Genomic DNA, 22,932 nt, shown 5'->3' with positions numbered 1-22,932 from the left:
GTGTTAGCAGGGCATTATCTGGCAGCGTGCACTTTGGCAGGGTAACCTGGGGAGGAGAGTGGGAAGAAAAAGACAGACAACAGACAACAAATGATATAGCAAGGCACAGTGCTTTTGTTGTACCTCCTGGTTGCACTTGTTCAATCTATCCCCCAGCTTGCTTGAGAGGACAGTGAAGGTGCAAGTGGGGGGGAGGGGTGGTCAGGGATCCCAAACTTGGGAGCACATGAGTCATTGTTCCATACTGCTGTCACAATACGTACATGCCCAAACACTTGCATTTACACTTGCATACAGGCACACACATGCTTGCATTACACATGCATTTCTCTACCATCCAAAGGCCACTCAGCTATAGTGCAAGTATTTGGACAGTGGTACAATTTATGTTATGTTGGCTCCGTACTCCAGCACATTGGATTTGAAATGAAATAATGAATATGACATGCAGACTGTCACCTTTATTTTGAGGGTATTTACAGCCATAAATACCCATGTAGGAATTACATCCCTTTTTATATATTAGTCCCCAATTTTAGGTGACCAAAAGTAATTGAACAGTTGGCTTCTCAGCTGTTTCTGATTAGTCAGCTGTATTCAATCACTTGCATAGTGCTGGCATAAGAAAGCTTTCTGTATTTTGATTCTAGGCTTTTGATTGCATTTGCAGTCTGTAGCACTGGATGCCACACTGGCCACACACTGGACACTGCAGCACTGACCACACACTGTACAATGACCCCACACTTCACAACGACCACACACTGACCACACACTGCACACTGACCCCACACTGCAGAACGACCACACACACAGCACATTGACCACACACTGCATATAGACTGCACTGACCACACACTGCATACTGACCACACTCTGTACAATAACCACACACTGCACATTGACCACACACAACACACTGCACACTGACCATACTCTGTACAATAACCACACACTGCACACTGACCACACTGCACAATGACCCCACACTGCACACTGACCACATTCTGCACACTAACCACACTGCTCACACTGACCACTCTCTGCACACTGACTGCACTGTCCACACACTACAACACTGACCACACACACCGTACAATAGATACACACTGCAGCACTGACGGCACACTGCACACTGACCGCACTCTGCACACTAACCACACTGCTCACACTGACCACTCTCTGCACACTGACTGCACTGACCACACACTACAACACTGACCACACACTGTACAATAACCACACACTGCACACTCACTACACATTGCACACTGACCCCACACAGCAGCACTGACCACACACTAAAGCACACACAGTGTTAAATCCAGGTGTTGCAGGCAAAAGTAACAGAAGCCTTATAAAATGACCAGTAACTAACCTCTCAAGTAGGAGACATTAAGGCATATTAGGAACTTGACCCCAGGGAACACACAGCCCCAAGTGCAGACCAAGTCAAGGGCACAGCAGAAGGAATATTCATTAACCCAGGGCCTGTCCAACCCAAAGCTTCCTCCGGGGTTAGCTTTCGCACAGACACACTCTGGGTGTCTTTAAGAGGTGTGAATCGCAGGTCTCAGCGAGGGGCGAGAAGGAGAGAGGGAGAGAGAGGGCCGCAGGTGTGAAAAACGAAACGTAGGAGCGTGAACTCATTACACGCTGGAGACCCCCCCTCCACCCCCAAACCCTCCGCCCTCCCTCTCTCTCACCTGTGTTATTAATATACATGCTAATGCCACCACTTTCAGCCCCAACAGTTCAGATTCACATTAAAATCAATTATACATGTGGTCAGGCTGCACTCAGCACCAGCTTCAATGCCGGTTCGTTCTGGCAAGCATACATACGTACATAAACGCAACACAGACAAATGGGCCGATTAGAGGCAGTAAACAAAGTGAATGCGTGTGGGGAGGGGGGTAATGAGATTTTGGTACATAAGGATTTATAGTTCCTCTCTTTTAATGAAGAGCCATATTGATTCTTTATGCTAATAATGAAACAAGGCTGTTTTTTTTATTTTGCTTGGAAAAGATTTCTGCAAAGAACCGTTCCCCCAAATTTCTTTCCACAGCTTCAGAGCTTCTCTCCCTGAGCTGCAGCGAGATTGACTCACTCAAGAAGCCAAAATGACGATTGCCCCACTGCAAAACAGTTTTGGAGCCAACTGCCCGCAACTTCATTCAAAATTGTTAACAGAGATATTCCACGCTGTTCCAGGGTAATTCGAAACTTGCTTTTTCTCTACCTCAAGATATAGGGGATGGGGGGAAATGTTTTAAGGGGGAAAGAAAAAAGAAAATTTATGTTGAATAATAAAAACATTTTATCACAAAGAAATTAAGCCAAAATGACCCATTGAAGTCCCCACCCCCCAGTGAAACCATGGCCCCAGGACTCCTGCAGATCAGTGTGTGAAAGTGTGGATCAAAGTGGGCGTGGGTGTGGGAGGGGGGTAGGCTTGATGAAATGGGGCCACCCAACTGCCCCTGTGCACACAAAATGAAGCCCCTTGTTATATCCATATCCTATTATTCAGCGCTGCGGAGGTCAGACAGATGAAATCATACATCTACGATTCAACAGTACTTCAATTTTCCTCTTCATTTCTCACGGTAATGTGCCGGGGCTCTGGTCGGGCGGCAGGATGGGGGCGGTGTGTGGGGGGGGGGGGGGGGGTTGGGGGGGTGCAATATCGAGCGCATATTTCATACTCAGGGTTCCCAGTGAGGACGCTTCGTCCAGCCAAATTACGAGCGCCGTGACCTGTTCCCCACAGCTCCCATTACCGCCGCTGTCGTATCCCAATCCCGCCACCGAACCTTTTATTCGCTCCGCCGATCAATCTCATGCCCATTATCTCCTGTCACTGACGCACAGATCATGATCTGAGGGGGGGGGGGGGTGCGTCGGGGGAGGGGTTATGAAGACAAGACGACCCCGACCACCGTGAAAGCGAGTGCGTCCTGGTCTTACTCTCGTCAAAACAGCATTAAAATGACCTGTGTCGTGTTAATGAGGTCACCCTGCTGTAAAATCCAGCTTGAAAATTGAGCTGGTCATAAAGCCGGCCTAGCTGGGTATGAGCTGGTCATCAAGCCAGTGCTGGCAGCTTGCCTTAGCTGGTAGCTGGTCAACCAGTTACCAAGCTGATTCAAAATATAGCTTTGGCTGGTCAAACCATGTCGAGCTGGAGCCGGTCTGAACTGGTCAACCAGTTACCAGCCGTTTCAAAACCCAGCGGAGATGTTTTTTTCAGCAGGTCAGACAATACGTCCTCATCTCCATGACAGAAGAGTAAGGGTGGAAGGGTAAAACTCTCCTTCACTCTTTCTCTGTCTTTCGCTTCCTTCTCTCTCTCTCTCTCTCTCTCTCTCTCTCACTCTCTCATCTCTGGGAAAATGGGAGAAAATGACATCATGTTGCCATAGCCACACTCATGAGGCACTTCCAATGCCGGCATGTAGATGAGACCACACACCCAACAACACTACCCCAGTCACTGCCTTTCCCATTTGCTGAAAGTCTCAGAAGATAGGAAATTAAATTGATCAGCCCAAATGCTAACATCAGCCTGCACCCGCACAGGCATCAGCACAGATCTCTGACAACATGCTACAGCCATGGACAATATATACTCTATTTCGAACAATATGTGCTCACCACTGGGCAGATTGTTTATGATTCAAAACGCTCAAAGAATTCATAATCTTATAGGAGTGCACTGCAAAGTTTATTGGTAATTTTGCATATTAAAGTTACTTACTTTTCACTTTTCTAAAGCATTATTTATTTCCAACATGTCAAATGTGTCCTCTTTTGGATCACATATCTTGTATCACTCTTTCAACATAACTTGCACACAAACTGTAGGTACATAGCATACAATTTTTAAACTAGTGTGATAGATCCTGCAATGAAGTGTATATAGTAGAGAATATAATATATATTACTATGATCTGATTCATATCGGCCGACTGACATTCTATATAAAAGTGTAGCAGCAGATATATAGCCTACAGTATGTATGTATATGGGCCTATACATAATTATTAACATTTGTCAAAAAGTAATTGACCAATTAAAAAGATAATGACTAACGACTGTGCATTCAGTCACTCAATGATAATATCACCCACAAATCACTTTGATTATCACTGTAGGAATACATTTTTATAATGTTGTATGTACTATATACAATTAATGTTGTCACAGATTTGTGCTGATACCTTATTGGAGGATGGTGTTAGCGTTAGGGCTGATCAATTTAATTTCCTGTCTTTTGAGGCAAACATTTCACTTTAATGTTAGTTAGTTAGCGTCATTCTTTTCCATTTCAATAAAAGATCTGCTGTTAGAAAAGCATTTCTTCAGTCAAATCTTAATGAGACTGTTTGCCATCAACACGGTATTTGAATTAACTCCATCTTATTTGTGAGATTGCATGTTCTCTCGGGTAACATTAATGAGAAATATCCTAGCCAGCTAGCTAATTTGTACAGAATGTGGTAGCATAGGGTCAGCCTGTAAACTGACAGAGTCTGTATAGCTAATATTAGAGCTATGTTAAACACCAGTCATTTAGGTAACTTAGCTAGCTAGTTGAATAAGACAGACCAGATGTTAAGCTTTGGCGTTGGTGCTGGCCATATTCAGCTGCAACTGGTTATCTAATTTATCTAATGAGTGAGCCACGAAGGTCCTGCTGAAAATATAACCGCAGTCACCCCAGATCACACCCAATATAACAGTTGGCTAGCTAACGTTAGAGCTAGTGGTTACATTTCCAGAGCTACATACAGTCCGTGAGACTGTCTGAAGTGGACAGTACTAGCCTACTGTCGGTGTCATCTACTGCCTGCTTGCGATGCCGATCCTAATGTCCATTGAATAATAAAATGTTCAATTGGCCTAATTCATGTTAGCATATGTCTCCCACATTTTAAGTCTATGGGTCGAAATTCAGAATTTTGATTCAAATTTAATAAAATCTACAATCATGAGGAAAAAGCACATATTCCTGAATTTCCCACAGAATGAGTGGTCTATCATTGCCATTGATATAGACCTGCAAAAGGGCATTGTGATTTGTTTTGAATGGAATGGAAATTACAACCAATGCAAACATATCCAAAAAACATTCCAAAGGTGGAGAAACGTCAATAAAAAACGAAAAAATCTCATACTGTGTTCCTCATGTATTTTTTGCAATAACCCAGTCTCAAATGTAAAATTGGTTTGTGAAGTGTAGAATCTGCATTTGTGGATCAAATGACACACGTGCATTCAGTGACGTGAGTTTCGATGAGTGAGTGACTATCGATCCACGAATGTGGCAAGCTACTTTTTCTGTGTCCCCGAAAGCAAGTAAGCCAGGTACCACTCAGTGGCTGTTGTGTTCTTCTGTGGTTGTTGTGTATGGAATGCCAAAATGGTCACAATTCACCAGGTTTTCTCCACTGTCCCTTTGTTCAGATGGCTAGCACATACAAATCAAACAAGACCTTAATACTAGGTATCTAGCTTGCTATTTTAATGTGTGTGTCTAACTATGGCAGTTTGTTAGCTGACGTGGCCAGCTGGTGAGGTCTGGAAATGCAGGGAGTAATGGTAACTCAGTTAGTTTCATCAGAAGCTGCTCAAAGCTGAGCAGGCCATGCATTTATTTCATTGATAGCTAGCCAGCTAGTCTAGACAGCTATCAAAAACATTTTCCCAATCAGCAGCCATCTTTATTCGCCACACACTACCTTTCCAAAGTATTCGCTAACATTTAGAAACATTTTTTTGGAAGATGGAAGATGTTAGGTAACATTAGCTTACTTTCGCCATCTTGACCGCACATCAGTGTAGGTTGGTTTAAGATGTAATTGTCAGTAGGGATGATGAAATGTAAATGAAAGCTGATGGCTTGGGGAATGACCACACCAGGCCGTACAGAGGTACTTACTGAGCATGCCCATCCCCAACATGAAGGCGTCCATGGTGTAGGGCAGACCCCGCCCTCTGCCTCTCGTTCCAGGGGGGAACATCACCTCCTTCGGCTGCGCTTTCTTACATTCTACCTGCAGAGGGAGCAAACACAACTCTGTAGCCATCAGCAGCCAAGGCACTCCGCACTCCCAACAAACACCTCAACCAATCGTGCACCAGTCAACAGTCAAGCAACCTAAACACAACTGTGGCCGTTAACAGCAAAGGTATCAGTGGTTTCATAGACGTAAATACGATACATTATTTCCAGATCAGCAGTTATTCATAGCTTACATCTTAAACATCAGCAGCTGAACACAAACGAAGGAAATTCAGGTTCAATCACAGTATGTGAACTGCAATTTCCACAGACTGTAAAAGAAGAAGAATGATAAAGAGAGCACATGATCCCTGTTCTCTTTTAGAACGTTGTAGTATTTTTCTCACCAAAACAACATTAAAACATAATGATGAACAGGCCAGTCAGCACAGCAATGCTCGCCACTGAAGTGTGCCGACTGCTCTGCTTAGTTTGCCTAAAAACGAAATAGTATCTAGCACCATATCAAGCCTGGTCTTGAAAAGCCCCAGTGTTTCTGCCTCCACTACATGTCCTGGCAAGCTATTCCACACTGTGACCACTCTCTGTGTGAAGAAATGTCTGCACAGAATGTATCTTTTGCTTATTTCCATTTATGCGTCTTCGATCTGCTAACCGAACTCAACATGAAGAATTGCCTGTAGTACACTCCCTTTCAATCGCTGTCAATCCCTTTAATGAATTTAACCCTCTGGGGTCTGAGGGCAAAATGACGAAAACTGGTGACTGTGCCATGCTCTGACATTGTGTCATTTTAATCAACTTTATACACAGTGATTCCAATGTACAAACTCAGCTAAAATAATATGGCAACAGAAAGTAGGTCAGAATCAATCATGTTGGTTGTAAATTGCTCTAGAATCACACAAATTGTACATAGTAGTTTTGAACATTTTTACAGGAATGCTGTAAAAACACATACTAATCAATTGTAATGACATTTTTGGATCACTGAAATTTATTCAGCTAGGTCTTGAGTATCAAAAGATGACAAAATATTATAGCAACTCCAATTAGAAATATAAGGAATCAATCTGGTTGCCCTTCTTTGAACCTTTTCCAGAACCTTTTCCGTTCTTATAGTGTGGTCCCCAGAACTGCACACAATACTCTAACTGCAGTCTGACAAAGGTATTCTATAAGAGGATTATAGAATTAGATTTATACTCAGTACTCTTGGATATGTATCCCAGCATCATGTTGGCCTTTTTTCATTGACTAGAAACTTGCTTTGGTCAACTATTACCCATAAGTCTTTTTCAACTTGAACACATTCCAATTTTCTACCACCCATAAAGTTTTATTTAGTCATAACTATCAAACATCTAGTAACTAAAAGCCTATGCTATTGTTTTATGGTCACTTATTTCCCTTACATTTCACTCACAACTGGTTCCTTATCAGTCTCCATTTCAGTGTCGCTGAATTAATGTTATTGATTAGAATTAGAATCACAACGACAATTACAATAAAAAAAATAGTTTGCACTGCTATAATTTAAAGCAAAATATATCGTAAATTACTTCTTGTTGGCTAATGTTAATTTCTTATTTTTACAATAAAAGCTACGCAAACAGCAGGAATGTTAGCCTACAAGTCAGTTACAATCTTTTTAGGGACTCGAAGGGAAAGAGGATGTCTGGTTTGAGCTGGAAGTGAGATTCGTATCATGATCGGATCTTGATGCGGACAGAGGAGACTATATTCATGCCATGTGTAAATATAATGCGGCTAAATCATATCTACACACAATCTGGATACGAGACGCATGCATTTATCTGTATATTCTTGATAGGGTGCAGAACAAAAATTACATTTCCTGGAATAAAAATCAACAGCAGGTGCAAGTTTATTGTACTTGCAAGTTAATAATCGAGTGATTTCTTCAGTTAAAAATGTTACACCAGGCCTGGGGCCCCCTCAGTTGTATTTTCTGCACCTTCTCAGTCATGTGCTTCAAACAAGCTACGGCACAGAGCTAACGTTAGACTTTAAAAGTTTTATGTACCTTATAGTTCTCACAAAACCCAGAAGTAGCCATTTTGTTGACATAGAAAAAACAGTTTTTCCAACAACAGCTAACTAGCTAATTAATATGGTAAATTGAACAAGGGCAGCAAAAAGAAGATACAAAGAAAATACTTGTCTTACTGGCGGTGTTGACCCCTATGCCGTGGATTAATCAACATTTAGCTTAATGTACATTAAACACTGCAAAATCAGAATGGCTTCAGTTAGCCATAAAATTAATATAATGTAAGACCAGACAGAATAACTCAAACTCCAAACCCTACCTCTCCTCATTGCATGTTGTAAACACTCAGCCATGAGCTTCAAAGAAGCTACAGCACAGAGCTAACGTTAGACATAAATTATCCAGGATTAGAAAATGCATAAATTAACGTTAGCTAGTTGTAAGGACGGAGGATTCGGTGATGATGTACATTATTTTAGCTAGAGAGGTAAGGTAGTACATTTACGTTAGTCAATTTAACTCTTTCTAGTGGTTAGTTATTCTGGTTATTTAGTTATTCATCTTAAAAACAAGTTCACTAGCAAGCGAGCTAGGTACTGGTTATGCAAGTCTGCTTGATTTGTTTGGGAAGTTTTGTGGTGGATTTTCAGGATTGCTATAATGTTACCGTAGCTAAATATTAATAGCTAGTGAGTTTTTCTGGTTATATTACATGTGAGTAACATGTAATGGTCTGAATGCACTTTAATGTGCAAGGACGGTTGAAAATGTATTAGGCTAATTCTGGCCAGCCTGTTATGATCCTGGATTCTGTCTGTTAGCTTATTCTGTGTTTTTGTAAGTGTATTATTTTTCATATTCATTTTTTTTTCGTTTTCTCGCTTTTCTTACTTCCTGCTTCCTGCTTTCTCTTCATTCATGTTTGTAAATAGCACTAACCTACTAATACCAACTCACACAGATTTTGTACAGTACTAATTATATTTACACACTAATTTGTCTGTCTAACTAACTAACTAACAGTCACTAGTTTTGGGTAATTATAGTTTCATCAAATATACTAACAGATTAACTTTATCTCTATTTCTACACATCCTTGTAACTCCGCCTCTATCCCTAAATTGCCTGCCTTAATTCAGCGAAGTGTTCGCACCTGCTCTCCACTATCACTACGTTCCTTAACTCCCTAATCCGGAGCCGTTTGTATTACGTTTGTCTATGTGAATCCAGTTCCGCGTCTTCGTGCCTCCCTTGTCATTGTATGATTTGTATGATTGCCCTTTCATGTGTCTCACCTGATGTCTATTTGTTAGACCGCCCTCACTCCCATGCCCCGCCTAGATTGTCTCATTCCCCTATGTATTTATACCTGTCCTTTTCTGTTTCTCTTGGCTAGTTTGTCTCTCTCTGTTCCTTGCGTTCCCTTCCCCCGGTTCTAGCCTCCTCTTCCCTGTGCCGTCGTCCCTGGATATTTTGTTCTGTTCTGTTACACTCTGTTTTGAATTTCTGGATTTCTGTTTTATGACCCCTGCCTGGCTCTTTGGACTCTGCTTTCTGGATCACGTTTCCGTACCTCTGCCCCGTTTGGGCTGGTTTTTGAACTTTGCACAATCATTGGATTACACTCTGTCCGCCCCATCTGCCTACTTCATTAAACCTGCCATTTTTTCACCCCTGAGTCTGCGCTTGGTTCCTCTGTCCCCAATACCTGACACAGCCATACCAACGTTTAACTACTCATCGGCTCCGTTTCCTTGTCTTTGTGTAAATTAACGTTAATCTAAAAGCTGATGTACTATAAAATATTATCTTGGTGGACCCTATTGGTTTATTGCTGTTGTTACTACATGCATGTATAGCATGTGATGCCATTTTAGCTAGCTCCAGACTACAGTATCTGCTGGAGCTAGCTATCTCCGAAGGATTGCTGTGCTGAATGAAACCCGTAACAGCTTTTTAATGGTAAATGGTTGGCATTTATATAGCGCCTTTATCCAAAGTGCTGTACAACTGATGCTTCTCATTCACCCATTCATACACACACTCACACACTGACGGCGATTGGCTGCCATGCAAGGCACCGACCAGCTCGTCAGGAGCATTTGGGGGTTAAGTGTCTTGCTCCGGGACACTTCGACACAGCCCGGGTGGGGGATCAAACCGGCAACCCTCCGACTGCCAGACGACTGCTCTTACTGCCTGAGCCATGTAGCCCCCTTTTTACTTCCATGTTACTGATTTGGGGGAGTTCAGAATTCCCTAACTCTCCATCTCAGGCTCTCTCTCTATCTGCCATGACTAAATCACCATCCCTCTATCCCTCCCCACTCCATCCCTCTCTATATTTAGCCAGTTAGCTCAAATAATTCAACATGAGTTTACTGCAGAATGACATGAGATGCTAAGTATTTCAGGTACGAAAAGACATCTGTCCCTCCCTGTCCTTGCGGTACTCTCCATCATCACTCCCTTGACATTCACAAACATTCACAAACACTCACAAACACAAGCACACACAAGCACTCACTAACACTCACACACACTCACACACACACACATACACACACAATCTCACAAACACATACATATACATACACACGCACTCACTCACACATACACACACACAAACACTTACAAACACAAGCACACACACAAACACAAACACTCACTAACACTCACACACACACATACACACACACAATCTCACAAACACATACACATACATACACACACACTCACTCACTCACACATACACACACACACAAACACTCACAAACACAAGCACACACACACACACAAACACTCACTAACACTCACTAACACTCACACACACACACACATACACACACACAATCTCACAAACACATACACATACATACACACGCCCTCACTCACACATACACATCCAGCTGTACATTGTGAGGCAGCACAGTGAGAGACAGAGGGAGATCTCAGACAGACACCAGACGCCACGGCCCCTTCTGAAAAAGGAAGAAAGGGAATAACAACAGAAAGAGGGCAGCACAGGAAAAGACACTTGAGGAAATGAAAGGAAGCAAATAAAGGGAGGGAAGCCGATAAACGAGGGCTCTAAAAGCAGCAGCTGGCAGAGCCGAGCCACCATGACACAGTTACCGCGACAACCCCCCCCCCGCCTCCAGACGGCGAGCCGCGGCCCGCCTCATCTCCTCTCCCCCACGTGGCGGGGACACTTTATTAAGATGGACAGCGGCAAATCAGGAGGGCACAGAAGAAATAGAGATGGGAAACATGAGAGACGGAGGGAGAGATGGAGGGAATCAGGGAGAGGGAGATCTAATCATTTGCATCTAAACAAGAAGCAGGGTCTGAATTATCTCAGAAGGAAAAAAAGGTCCAGCTTGTGTCAGTCGGTTAAGAATAATATGACTTCAGTTTCGTCCATCAGAAATAAGAGAGACAACGCAGGTCACATGCAATCCTGTGAATTGTAAAAGGTACAAGGTTTACGCTCGTTAAAGCGTCTATGAGGAACTGCTACTGCTGTGGTTGAAGTTATGAAGTCTGCAGTCTATGGGAGAGGGTGAGCTGTCTGTCTGTCTGAGAGCAAAACCTGTCTATCTGACGTGTTCACCTCTATCAGAGACCCGTCTGTCTGAGAGCAGAACCTGTCTATCTGACGTGCTCACCTCTATCATACTGCTTTCAGACAGACGCAGCTCTGGTTCTGGCTCTGGTTCCGTCCTGGAGTCTCAGAACCTTGGTGCCTTCCGGCGAATCAGCCCGCGTCCATACCAGTTTAAGTAGAACCAAAGTTCCATCAATGCACAAGGCAGGCGGAATATGATACGCCCACTGATGACGTCACAGTTTGCAAGGAAAACTATTTCTACTATAAAACTACTATAAAAAACTATTTTTTGGTTCCAGCTGAGAACCAACTTTTCAGGTTCCGAACCAATTTATTTTCGGTCTGAAGGTGCCGGCCAGTTCAAAATGAGGTTTGCCAGTGTGAAAGGCCTATCAGAGACCCGTCTGTCTGAGAGCAGAACCTGTCTGTCTCACGTGTTCATCTCTATCAGAGACCCATCTGTCTGAGAGCAGAACCTGTCTGTCTCACGTGTTTACCTCTATCAGAGACCAGTCTGTCTGTCTGAGAGCAGAACCTGTCTGTCTCACGTGTTTACCTCTATCAGAGACCAGTCTGTCTGTCTGAGAGCAGAACCTGTCTGTCTCACATGTTTATCTCTATCAGACTGAGAGCCAGAACCCACCTTCCAGCCACCATGTGCCAATATCACTTCCATTCCACAGTAAAATAAATTAAATCTTAAAGAAGCGTTAATATGCTGAAGTTTGTAACAATCAATAAACACCGATTTCATATTCCCTCAACCGATCCTTTGGGATTGCCATGATTACCTGCCGGAGGGGATATTTGCGGCACACATTCCAGGCACGTCTAAAACCTGATGCTGAGCAGAGGGTGGGCTCAAGTTCTCAAAAAATGTAAAGGTTACAAATGGCAAAACGGATTATGTATTATGAGTAATCCGTGTTATTAAAAAAGATTAAAAAACATTAAACATGCATCCAGTCTTATAAAGTACTCCACCACACATGCATGTACGCACGCACGCACGCTCGCACACACACACTTGCATACACACGCACACCCACTCACGAACATGCACAAGCAAACAGACACACACACAGGCATGCATGCACACACACGAACCTGCACATATATACATACATACATACACATGCATACACCCACACATACACACACACACAGTCACATGGGCTCACACACACACACACACACACACACACACACACACACACAACCATGCACACACACTCACACACACAAAAACACACAGGAGCCCAGTTATGACAAAGGGCTCTCTTTAACAGGAGGGTATAATTCACAGCAGTTGGAATTAAATTACAGCACACCAGAGACCAGGGACTCTACATTATTGATACATTTACAGGCAGCTGTTCTGACACCTAAATCCATATTCTCCCACAGAACAGAGAAGGAATAGCTGTCAGCAGCTATTTATTCTTCCAATAGGAACATCTCTTTTACAGCATCTGAGGGTAAGTGCAAGACACAACACACACATACACATACAGACAAAGACACAGACAGACAAACAGACACGCGCACGCACACACACACACACACACACACACACACAAACACGAACACACAGACAAACACACAAACACAAACAAGCACACACACACATAAACAAAGACAAACACACAGCAAACACAGACAGGCACCACACACACAAATACACATAAACACACAGACAAGCACACACACACACAAACACATTAACTGAACTGAATTTGACCACAAATTCAGTTTCATAAATAACGATGATAGCCCAGTCAAAACAATATGCTCTAGTACATTTACTTGCTCAGCCAGTCTGAAGAAAAGATGCATAAGATCCTGGTCATTTGTTGGCAGAGGCAGGGTAAACCAAGAGCACTGAGAATAAACAGCACAAAGCGAGCGGTCTGTTCAGGAACAGTATGCAAATTTCTATACTTCAGAAGCTCACTTCTGCAGGGGTGTTTTTTATTTCTAATTCAATGAATTAAAGAGAGATAAATAAACAGTCCCAATCTGCTGTAAAATCACTTGCTACTAGTTTTTACACTTCAGCAACAGCTACGCCTGCAAGTTCAGGAGTTGGACTGGAAGGTACACTAAATTCAAATTCAGGTAACTTCAAATTCAAAATGCTTTATTGGCATGAAATACATTGGTACTTTAAATATAGCCATAGCGTACACAAAGAGACAGTAACAGGAATAGTGATGCATTAATACAAACAACATTGTGGAAATAACAACATTGAAGCTGTCCCGGAGAGACGAGGGGATGATGGTGGAATGAGAGAACTCTTCCGGAGAAGCCTTTTGCCCAGCCGGCCTGCTCCTTCACACTCTTTGGTCGTTATTTTACCGTCTGAAACCCCAAATGGGTTCTCAGCTCCTTAACTCTCTCCGGCTCTCCATCAGTCACTCACCTGCCCTCTCTCGCTCTCTGAACTCTCCTTCTCTCCGGATCACTCACTCACTCCATCACTTTCTAACACCAACTGCCTCTCAAGTTAAAGTTCATCTTCACTTGTGCTCCCTATCACTCTGAACTCTCTTCCTCTCTGAATCACTCATTCACTCACTCACTCACTCACTCCATCTCTCTCTAACACCGACTGCTGCTCAAGTTAAAGTTCAGCTTCGCTCGTGCTCTCTATCGCTCTCTGCTTATTGTCTGACAGTTTTACAGAATGAGCCAGGCTTTATCGCTCTCGCTGTTGCGTTTTAGGCAATACAGAATTAGACCACTGCTAACTCTCATAGTGGGGAACAAATCATATAATCAATAGAACATTGAGATAAAAACTTTTAAGAATTCTGCATAATGACTCATTTCTCCCACCGCCCGCCCCCTACTCTCTCTCTCTCCCCCTTCCCCCTTCTCTGTAAATGTCAGGTCCCCCTGTGTGCTCTGGCTGCTGAAAGGCTCTCTGCTGGTGGAGATCGCAGTGGCTTCAGCCATGCAGGGGTCCAGAAACAGTTCCAGATACTGGTCCAGTCCAGAAACGGGTCCAGATACTGGTCCAGTCCAGAAACAAGTCCAGATACTGGTCCAGTCCAGAAACACGGCCCTGAAATGTGGCCCTGAGAGGCAGGGACTATGAAAAACCCTGCTCTCGACACGCCACGCTGATACACACGCAGAAACGTGCTCCAGCGTGCTGTGTCAGAAAAATCTGGCTGCAATGCTGCAAGTGAAAAGTGAATAGAAAAATGTAATGAATGTACTTGTTACTTAATGGGATGGCCATTAAACACGGACTTATTGCTGTTACTTGACAAGATATGACTGGGGAGACAAGTGGGGGGGGGGGGGCAAAGGGGGGGGGTTAGTTGGGTGAGGTCAGTGGAAGCCGGAACAAACACAATACGTTTTCAAAATGAAAAAATAATAATGAATGCCTAAATCAGTAATTAACCGGATGTATTATTAGTTATACTTATTAATAAACACCAATACATATGATTACTGTATTAGTAGTAGTAGGTAATAACTGCTAGGTTGCATTAGCAAGCCAAATAACTAGACAGTCGTTGCCTTCCATTTGCAAGAATAATGCAATGAATAAATAAACTACATTTTAAAATTAAACTGGCATGGTCTAAACCCAGAACACCAGTTCATGTACACCAGTTTCACTCAGAGCAACAGCTCCCAGACCCAGAGTCGAGGGGCCATTACAGAGGAAGGCTGTCGGCACTGGAAGCAGAGAGAGAACCCCCACCCCGGCTGACATTAACAATGCATGCGGTGCCCCAGTAGTCCAATTTAACCCAGGCAGTTGATGAATGACATCAATCCTGCTCAGAAGGAAAAGAGAATGAAAAAATGAAGAAATTACAGAGGCCTGGCTTGCCACTCCCTGAACAATGAGACCATTTGATGCAATATCATATAAAATCGATATTGCTGTGGAGGTCACGCTATGGAGCGCACAGAGCTGTGATTCAAAGAGTCGGAGCCAGGCTTGTCCTCCCTGCAGCTCCCCATAGCATAGGTGTGAGAAATACACCACCGTTCAAAAGTTTGTGGTCACCTTGTCTTTTTCTGCTTTTCCTGATTTCATATTTTATTTTCTCCGTTTGTAATCAAACAAGCGACCTTCGCGTTATATCTCCCTTAACAGACGGATGCGACGCCAGCGTTGTGTTTGATCATACGACCGTGTTTCAAGACACATGACCATTGAAATGCATTGTGATTCCAAAGCCTCTATGGGTTTTCTATAGGGCGCCTTAGTCAATAATGGGTTAAAGGGTATTTTTTTATTCTGGTTTCACCATGTCGTAATTACAGAACTTTGTATATATAGTCCCACATTTCAATGTTTGAAACAAATTAACCTAATGTCAAATAAAAGAGTCATGTTTTGTATTTTGTTTCATATCCTTTGCATGCCACGACTTCCTGATGTCTGTGACCCATCAACATCATCAGAGTCTGGATACCTTATTTTCTGTTTGTCCTACAAGCGATAATAAAACTCTTTGCATCCATTTAACAGCATCGCTTGTAGGACAACTTTTTCTACTCATTTACAGAACTAGTACTTCTGTGGATCAACTGTAATGGAATTCCCACTAATATGAAAAACAAAACCGAATTCACATTTGTTATGTTTGCCCTTCACGAAGACATGCTGCTAGGTTAAACAAAACAAAGGGAGACTTACAGTAACTTAAACTGTAACAGTTATACTTTTAAGAATCAGATAAACCTATACAGTAGGTAGGTGGCCATTTCCCATAGCTAGGTGGCTTTTTAGACAGACCTAACTAGGTGGACATGCAACCTAGCTACTGCAGCTGCACCAAAATCCACCTTGAGCTAGCTAGCCGACTAGCTGAGTTAGTAGTAATGCATCATTATACATACAATAATAATATGCAATAAATATAAATCCCTTGGCTGAGAACTCAATCTGGACTTGAAGCCTATGTTATTTAAACCGCTATGTTATTTAAACCGCCGTTATGACACCGCCCAGCTGCTGAAACGGGCCACCCCCACAGACGCTGCTTCATGACCCTACCCACAGCCCCCCGCCCACTGCGTCCCGCCCGTTTCCCCTCCTCCCTTTCTCCCGTTCCCGCTAACCAGCGGAAGAAACATTAGTCTCCGGATGGAAGAGTTCAGCCAGGGAAAACGGACTTACCATTTTATTATTGATTTCGTGAAAATGAATGTCACAGACTTTCTCCACCACGTCCTCGTTCTCGAAAGTTACGAAGCCGAAACCTGTGCATCCAACAGAGAGAGGGAGAGGAGGGAGAGAGGAAGACAGGGGAGGAGAGAAAGAGAGATCTTAATTAAACTGATACCTACTGCCTCGCGGAGGGGAGGGGGCAATTGAGGGCATTGTAAGGCACCGAGCAACACTCACACTGACTCACACTCATGTCCTGTAGATAGATCGGAGCTCTATCCTCTTCTAACAGAGTCTTAACTCTCATAACAGACTGCAAAAAAATGTCTGTCATAACAAGCACAACAATCTAGTAAATATAAGTATAAATGTATGAGTATTGTGCAGAGCACAGTCGCGATGGCGGATGTTGTGAGAGGATCAGACCCGGCGCACAGGACAGGCCAGAGCTGCTGTGACGTTTCCTGTGCCTTCACCGACAGCACGCTCACACAAACAGCCAGTCTCCACACAGGGGGCTGGGGTTGTGCTGCCACACTTCTGCCTGGCCGCAGACAGGTGTGAGATTGACACGGGTACCTGCCTGGGAGATTCTGAACGTGCTGGGCAGTCACGAGGGGTGTGGGGTTTTCTCACGTCTCCTGGCTGGTGTGTAACCAAGGTGATCATTTGGACAAGAAGTCTCATCGCCAGGAGCTACAGGCGCATACAGGCTGTGAACTGAAGAGCTGGTAGTGCTCTGCTTCCCTAAATAAGGTTATTGAGTGTTTTAGTTTCACTTATTGGTGTCCAGTAAGGACGGTTGTAATGAAGTTGTACAGTCCCAAAACGCAGCTGATTTGGTTGTTTACCAGGTGACTGGTGAAGGTTGACAAGCTGCCTCGCCTCCAAATGACGTGAGACTCTGCTACCCCTTCACCTTACGTTTTAACCACCTAAAACTATATTTTTAAACATTAGCAACATTAAAGTGGTCGCTAAATGGTGAGAAACAGATGCGTGGTCTCAGTACTACCTGAACCGTACGCCTGTGCTAGCTTGTGACCTTACATTTTAAAATGTTAAATCTATATTTTTACTCTGAATTTGACATTAAGACATACTGCTCATGAAAGCAAAGACGTTTCCTGAGTAAAATCAGATATACATTAGCTTACATTAGCTTGAAAGCAGCTGACCTGATTGTGTGGCCGCATGGTGACTGATGACCGGTGACAAGCTGGCTAACCACCTACTTTCATTTTGACATCTTGTGTTTAAAAGCTTAAAAACTATGAATTTAGCATTAAGACATACAGACTATGAACGCCAAGTTGTTATTCTAAGAAATTAAGATGGAAGCCTAAAACAGCCAATGATATTACATAAACATTGATCTAACGTTGTGCATTTCCCATAGTGCATTTTCTTTCTGAAACAATGGTGGCCCCTGCACATGCACTGGAGCAATCAGAAACAGCTGAGAAGCCAACTGTCCCCGAAAATGTATGAAAAGGGATGCAATTCCTATACGATTTGCCCAACATGGATACCATTCCTCCATGCAGAACTTTTTTAAATTAATAAAAATTACTATTATTATTATTGATATCCTTGGGGTTTTTTATAGGATTTAAGTCTGGAAACTGAGATTACAGAACATGGTTGTTGTTTTTACTTTCTGTGTGGATTTTGATGTATGCTTGGAGTCATTGTCCTGCTGGACTCAGACTCAGCTTCCTCGTAGAGGCAACCAGATTTTCTGCCAAGATTTCCTAGTACTTTGTTGCCTCATTGTGCCATTGATCTTAAATAGTGCCCCTAGACCACTGGCAGCAAAACATCAATGACGCACCACCATATTTGACAGTAGGTATGAGGTGCTTCTCCTTGAGAGTAAATGTATTCAAAATATATCGTTTTCCCATATGTTTGAACATAAAATATAGATCATTATTTTTGTTGTTTATTATATGAAGCCTTTTTTCTCAGTTTCTATTAAGCCTGCCAATAATTCTGGTGCCCACTCTATTTAAACTGTGCGGCTACAAAGTGGCCATGTGCACAATTTCATTCTCGTTTCAAAACTGAAATCTTTACAGCTGCAAAGGAGCCGTGGGTTTATTCGATGGCAAAATTTCCCGCAGTGTTTTATTGAGTGGTGTGGTAAGAGAAGAAGCCAGATTTTTAACAGGGCTTTGTAGTTCTGGGCCTGTACGACAGAAGGCTCTGGCTGACAGTTAGGCCGGGTTTGAGACTGAAAGGGTACTGTTTAGCGCACTCCGTCACGCACGTGCAAGCACTCGAGACTTCTCGAATTTACATCTCTGATTGGAGCATCTTGCAGAACAATACAGGAAATACACCACACTTGAGCAGTTAAATGCTAGGGACTTGGACGCCATCCAACAAAAAGAAAAGCTCACTGTATAAAACAGCTGGTATAAACCATGCACGTGACGGTATGTTAAATACATGGTTTATAGTAAGTTCTACAGCACATGGGATGAATTAAGCCAGGGCAAAGAAAGTGATAGAACTGCCCAACCCTGTTTCTGGAGATCTACCATCCTGTAGGTTTTAATTTCAACCTTGTTCTGAGAGATCTACAGTCCTGTAGGTCAGGGCTGCCCAACCCTGTTCCCGGAGATCTACTGTCCTGTAGGTTTCAAAAGCTAAAGATCTCTTTGAGCTGCTAATACGTAGAATCAGATGTTCCAAATTAGGGTAGAAATGAAGATCTCAAGGATCAGGGTTGAGCAGAACTTACAGGATAGTAGATCTCCAGGATCAGGGTTCAAATGAAAACATACAAGATAGTAGATCTCCAGGATCAACTCCCATCAGCAGAAAAGTCCGGGGGGGGGGTCTATTCCACACAGCTCTCTGTAAGAGCTCATGACCCTATTGGACAGAGTGACCTCATGTCTGAACACCAGCCAATAGGAATGAAGCACTGCTGCTCAACAAGGGCTGTCTGACTGCTCGCATGCAGGATGAGAAACAGGGATTCATTAAAGCCATGGAAGATGCCCCTGCTCCCCTGAGAATTTAGAGACTCTTAGCTGGCTACAGGCTTTTATAGTTGCCCGAGGAGGAGTTACAAAGTACTAACTGACAGTGATCCCAAACTTTTGCCCAGGGCCTTTTTCATTTTTTTATTATTTTGAAACTGTAAAGAATTATAATAAAAAGCAGTCTTGCTTTAAAATGAGACTTCGGATAAAATCAGATCAGTCTGACAGTCTTGTAAGTAGATTGGATTGAGAGAGCTGAGAGTGAGTCTCTGCCTCTCTTACGTGATCCGGGACTTTCTTCAGATTTTCTTAACATCTTAAAAACTACTAAATCATTAAAATCATTAAGAACCCTGTAGTGCTCACAAGGCTGGGAATAAAATTGCCTAAAATTACCCCAGCTGCTTCCATTATATTCACTATATTCAACAATTCATGCTGCCAGAGATGAATCCAAACCCTGCTGAAAAAAACAGCTTAAGCTAGGTTTTGAAACAGCTGGTAGCTGGGTGACCAGTTCAGACCAGCTCCCAGCTTGACAGGGTTTGAGCAGATCAAGGTATGTTTTGAAACAAGCTACCAGCACTTGCTGGCAGACCAACTCATACCAGCTTATGACCAACTTGACCAGCTCAATTCCCAAGCTGGTCAAGTTGGCATAGCTGGCTTTTACAGCAGGGAAGCAATGTCTGTGTTCTAAAATCAACTTGCTGACAAAACTTTTTAACCGAGACAAGCCATAGAACAGGCCTCACTGGAGCCAGAAAGACCCCCAGCCTTTTCTTTTAAATAAAGCAAAACAAAAACAATACTACAAATACTAATACTAATAATAATAATAATAATAATAATAATAATAATAATATAAAAATCAGCTCAATAACAACACAGTTTTCCAGTCTGGGGTGTGGAAATGAGTGTTGGCGGCCATTACGGAGGCGTCTGTCCTGGCAGCGCTGAATCTCAGGCTTATTACCGCTGCAGTGCTGCCCCCCGTGAGCCGCCCCGACCGGCCGCTTCCCGCCTCCCGCCTCCCGCTCGCAGAAACACAAAGAGCCCTGACGCGGCTAATGCCAGCCCCCCCCGGAACCCGCACGCAAATAAAATTCAAATGTTAAATCGATGCATCGGAGAGTGACCTTTGCTTTGGAAAGATTCTCAATGTGTTTAAAGCAGAGGAGCAACATCACATATCATTACAGACGCGGTCCTTAGCCTTCCAGGAGACAGGGAGCAAATAAACCGCCCGTCCGACAAGCCGGGGTGAGAGCACTCTGGCTGATGCGTGCACACATTAAGGGCCACATACAGTATGTCACACGCATTGCTGCAGCAAATGGTAAAATATAAAACGATACGTTACTATCACACTTATGTGCAGTGAAACGGCAGGGAGGTGTCAGGGAAATGATACTCTGGGGAAATTAGTTTTTGTTTTGTTTTGTTTTTGTGAGTCTGACCCATGTTCTGAGATGCGGTTTCTCTGTGAGATTTAGCGCCCTCTCTCTGCCAGGGCCGGTATAGCCGGTTCATGCCTAGGTGATGAGGTACATTAGCATTAATGGGGCCTCATTGAAATGGGAAATTCCAGAGGACACAGACCCTCGTTTGCACCTGAGCGCTCCTGTTGATTGCGCCCATACCATTTGCCTGTAAACTGCGGGGAGAAGGCATTACGCCCCAGAACGCGAAAAAAATAAAAATAAAAGAATGGCTGGTTGAAATGGGTTCCAGTTTGATTGCTTCCCGCAGCAGCGGGTGAGCGGTAATGAACGGGCTGTGGCACTCGGGCAGGAGCTGGACTCTCTAAAGTTCAGGGTCTGACACGGCTCATAGCTCCCAGAGGGATCTGGGTGCTGTGGTTCCCCCCCTTCTGCTTGCTGATCCAGGATTAGTGTCCACTGCCCAAAGTTAAAGCTTCCCAGTGTGTGACGCAACCTGGGGCTGAGTCTGAGTAAGGACAGCCAGACGAGGGAGCTGCAGTCATGCCTGTACAGGGAGGTGTGTGTGAGTGTGTGTGTGTGTGTGAGTGTGTGTGTATGTTTGTGTGTATGTGTGTGTATGTGTGTGTGTGTGTGTGTATGTGTGTGTATGTGTGTGTGTGTGTGTGTGTGTGTGAGTGTGTGTGTATGTGTGTGTATGTATGTGTATGTGTGTGTGTGTGTGTGTGTGTGTGTATGTGTGTGAGTGATTGTGTGTGTGAGGGCATGTATGTATATGTGTGTGGGTGTGTGTGTGTGTATGAGTGATTGGGTGTGTGAAGGCGTGTATGTATGTGTGTGTGTGTGTGTGTGTGTGTGAGAGTGATTGTGTGTGTGAGGGCGTGTATGTATGTGTGTGTCTCTGATAGGTCATAACACAGGGGAAAAAATAAAAAAAATAAAAACCCAGAACGATGTTGGTTGCCGACAGCCGACACAATGAAATCAGCCCAGAAATCAATTAATTTGTTCTCTCAGTGATAAACAGGGCACACCTCGGCTTCTGTTTCTAACGGCAGGAGAGCTTGTCATTTTTCACCCAGCTGTCAGGAGTCCGGGACGATGGCTGCGGCTCCTACTCTGCAGGAAAACCACAGAAAACCTGGGCAGAAGGCATGTGAGATGTGTCCCTCCGGGTTGATTTATGGATCCGCCATATTGACGGGACTCCCCGGCCTTACTTACACATCCTCTTAATCAAAAAGAGCCAAAGAAAAAGTGCGCTGGGCTACACTCGGAAAGGTCCGGAACTCCAGGCCGCTGTAAAATAAATGAGATGGGACAGGGTAATCGATTGTATTACACCAGCCGTCCCACAACATTATAATGACTCCGGTGAAATATGTCTGGTAGAGCACAGGAGAAAAAGCACGGAGCTCAGATATGTGTCCGAATGACACTCGACAAATCCCCTCTGAATCAGCCGTGTGTGTGTACCCATGTGTGTGCGTGTGTATGTGTGTGTGCATGTGTGTATGTGTGTATGGGCATTTGAGAGTGTGTGTGCGTGTGAGTGTGTGTATGTATGTGCATGTGTGTGTGAATGTGAGAGTGCATGTGTGCATGAGAGTGTGTGTATGTGTGTGAGTGTGTGTATGTGTAATGTTTCAAGGGGAGATGATGCCGTCATATGAAGTTTAAGTAATATATTTTA

At 43.6% G+C, this 22,932-nt stretch overlaps 1 protein-coding gene across 5 annotated transcripts in view; it reads right to left on the bottom strand.

Annotated features, from left to right (window-relative positions):
* msi2b (musashi RNA-binding protein 2b) overlaps positions 1-22,932 on the bottom strand; it is a 208,725-nt gene that overhangs the window by 50,336 nt on the left and 135,457 nt on the right. For all 5 annotated transcript variants that reach the window (XM_061216701.1, XM_061216702.1, XM_061216704.1 and 2 more), the window contains exons 8-9: positions 16,811-16,893; positions 5,948-6,062 (exon numbers count right to left, since the gene is read on the bottom strand). In XM_061216701.1, the coding sequence (XP_061072685.1) occupies positions 5,948-6,062; positions 16,811-16,893 (198 nt within the window). The remainder of the gene's footprint in view (positions 1-5,947; positions 6,063-16,810; positions 16,894-22,932) is intronic.

This window comes from Conger conger, chromosome 13, assembly GCF_963514075.1.
Source record: "Conger conger chromosome 13, fConCon1.1, whole genome shotgun sequence".
Taxonomy (NCBI): domain Eukaryota; kingdom Metazoa; phylum Chordata; class Actinopteri; order Anguilliformes; family Congridae; genus Conger; species Conger conger.
This window is presented reverse-complemented; position numbering and strand designations above follow the sequence as displayed.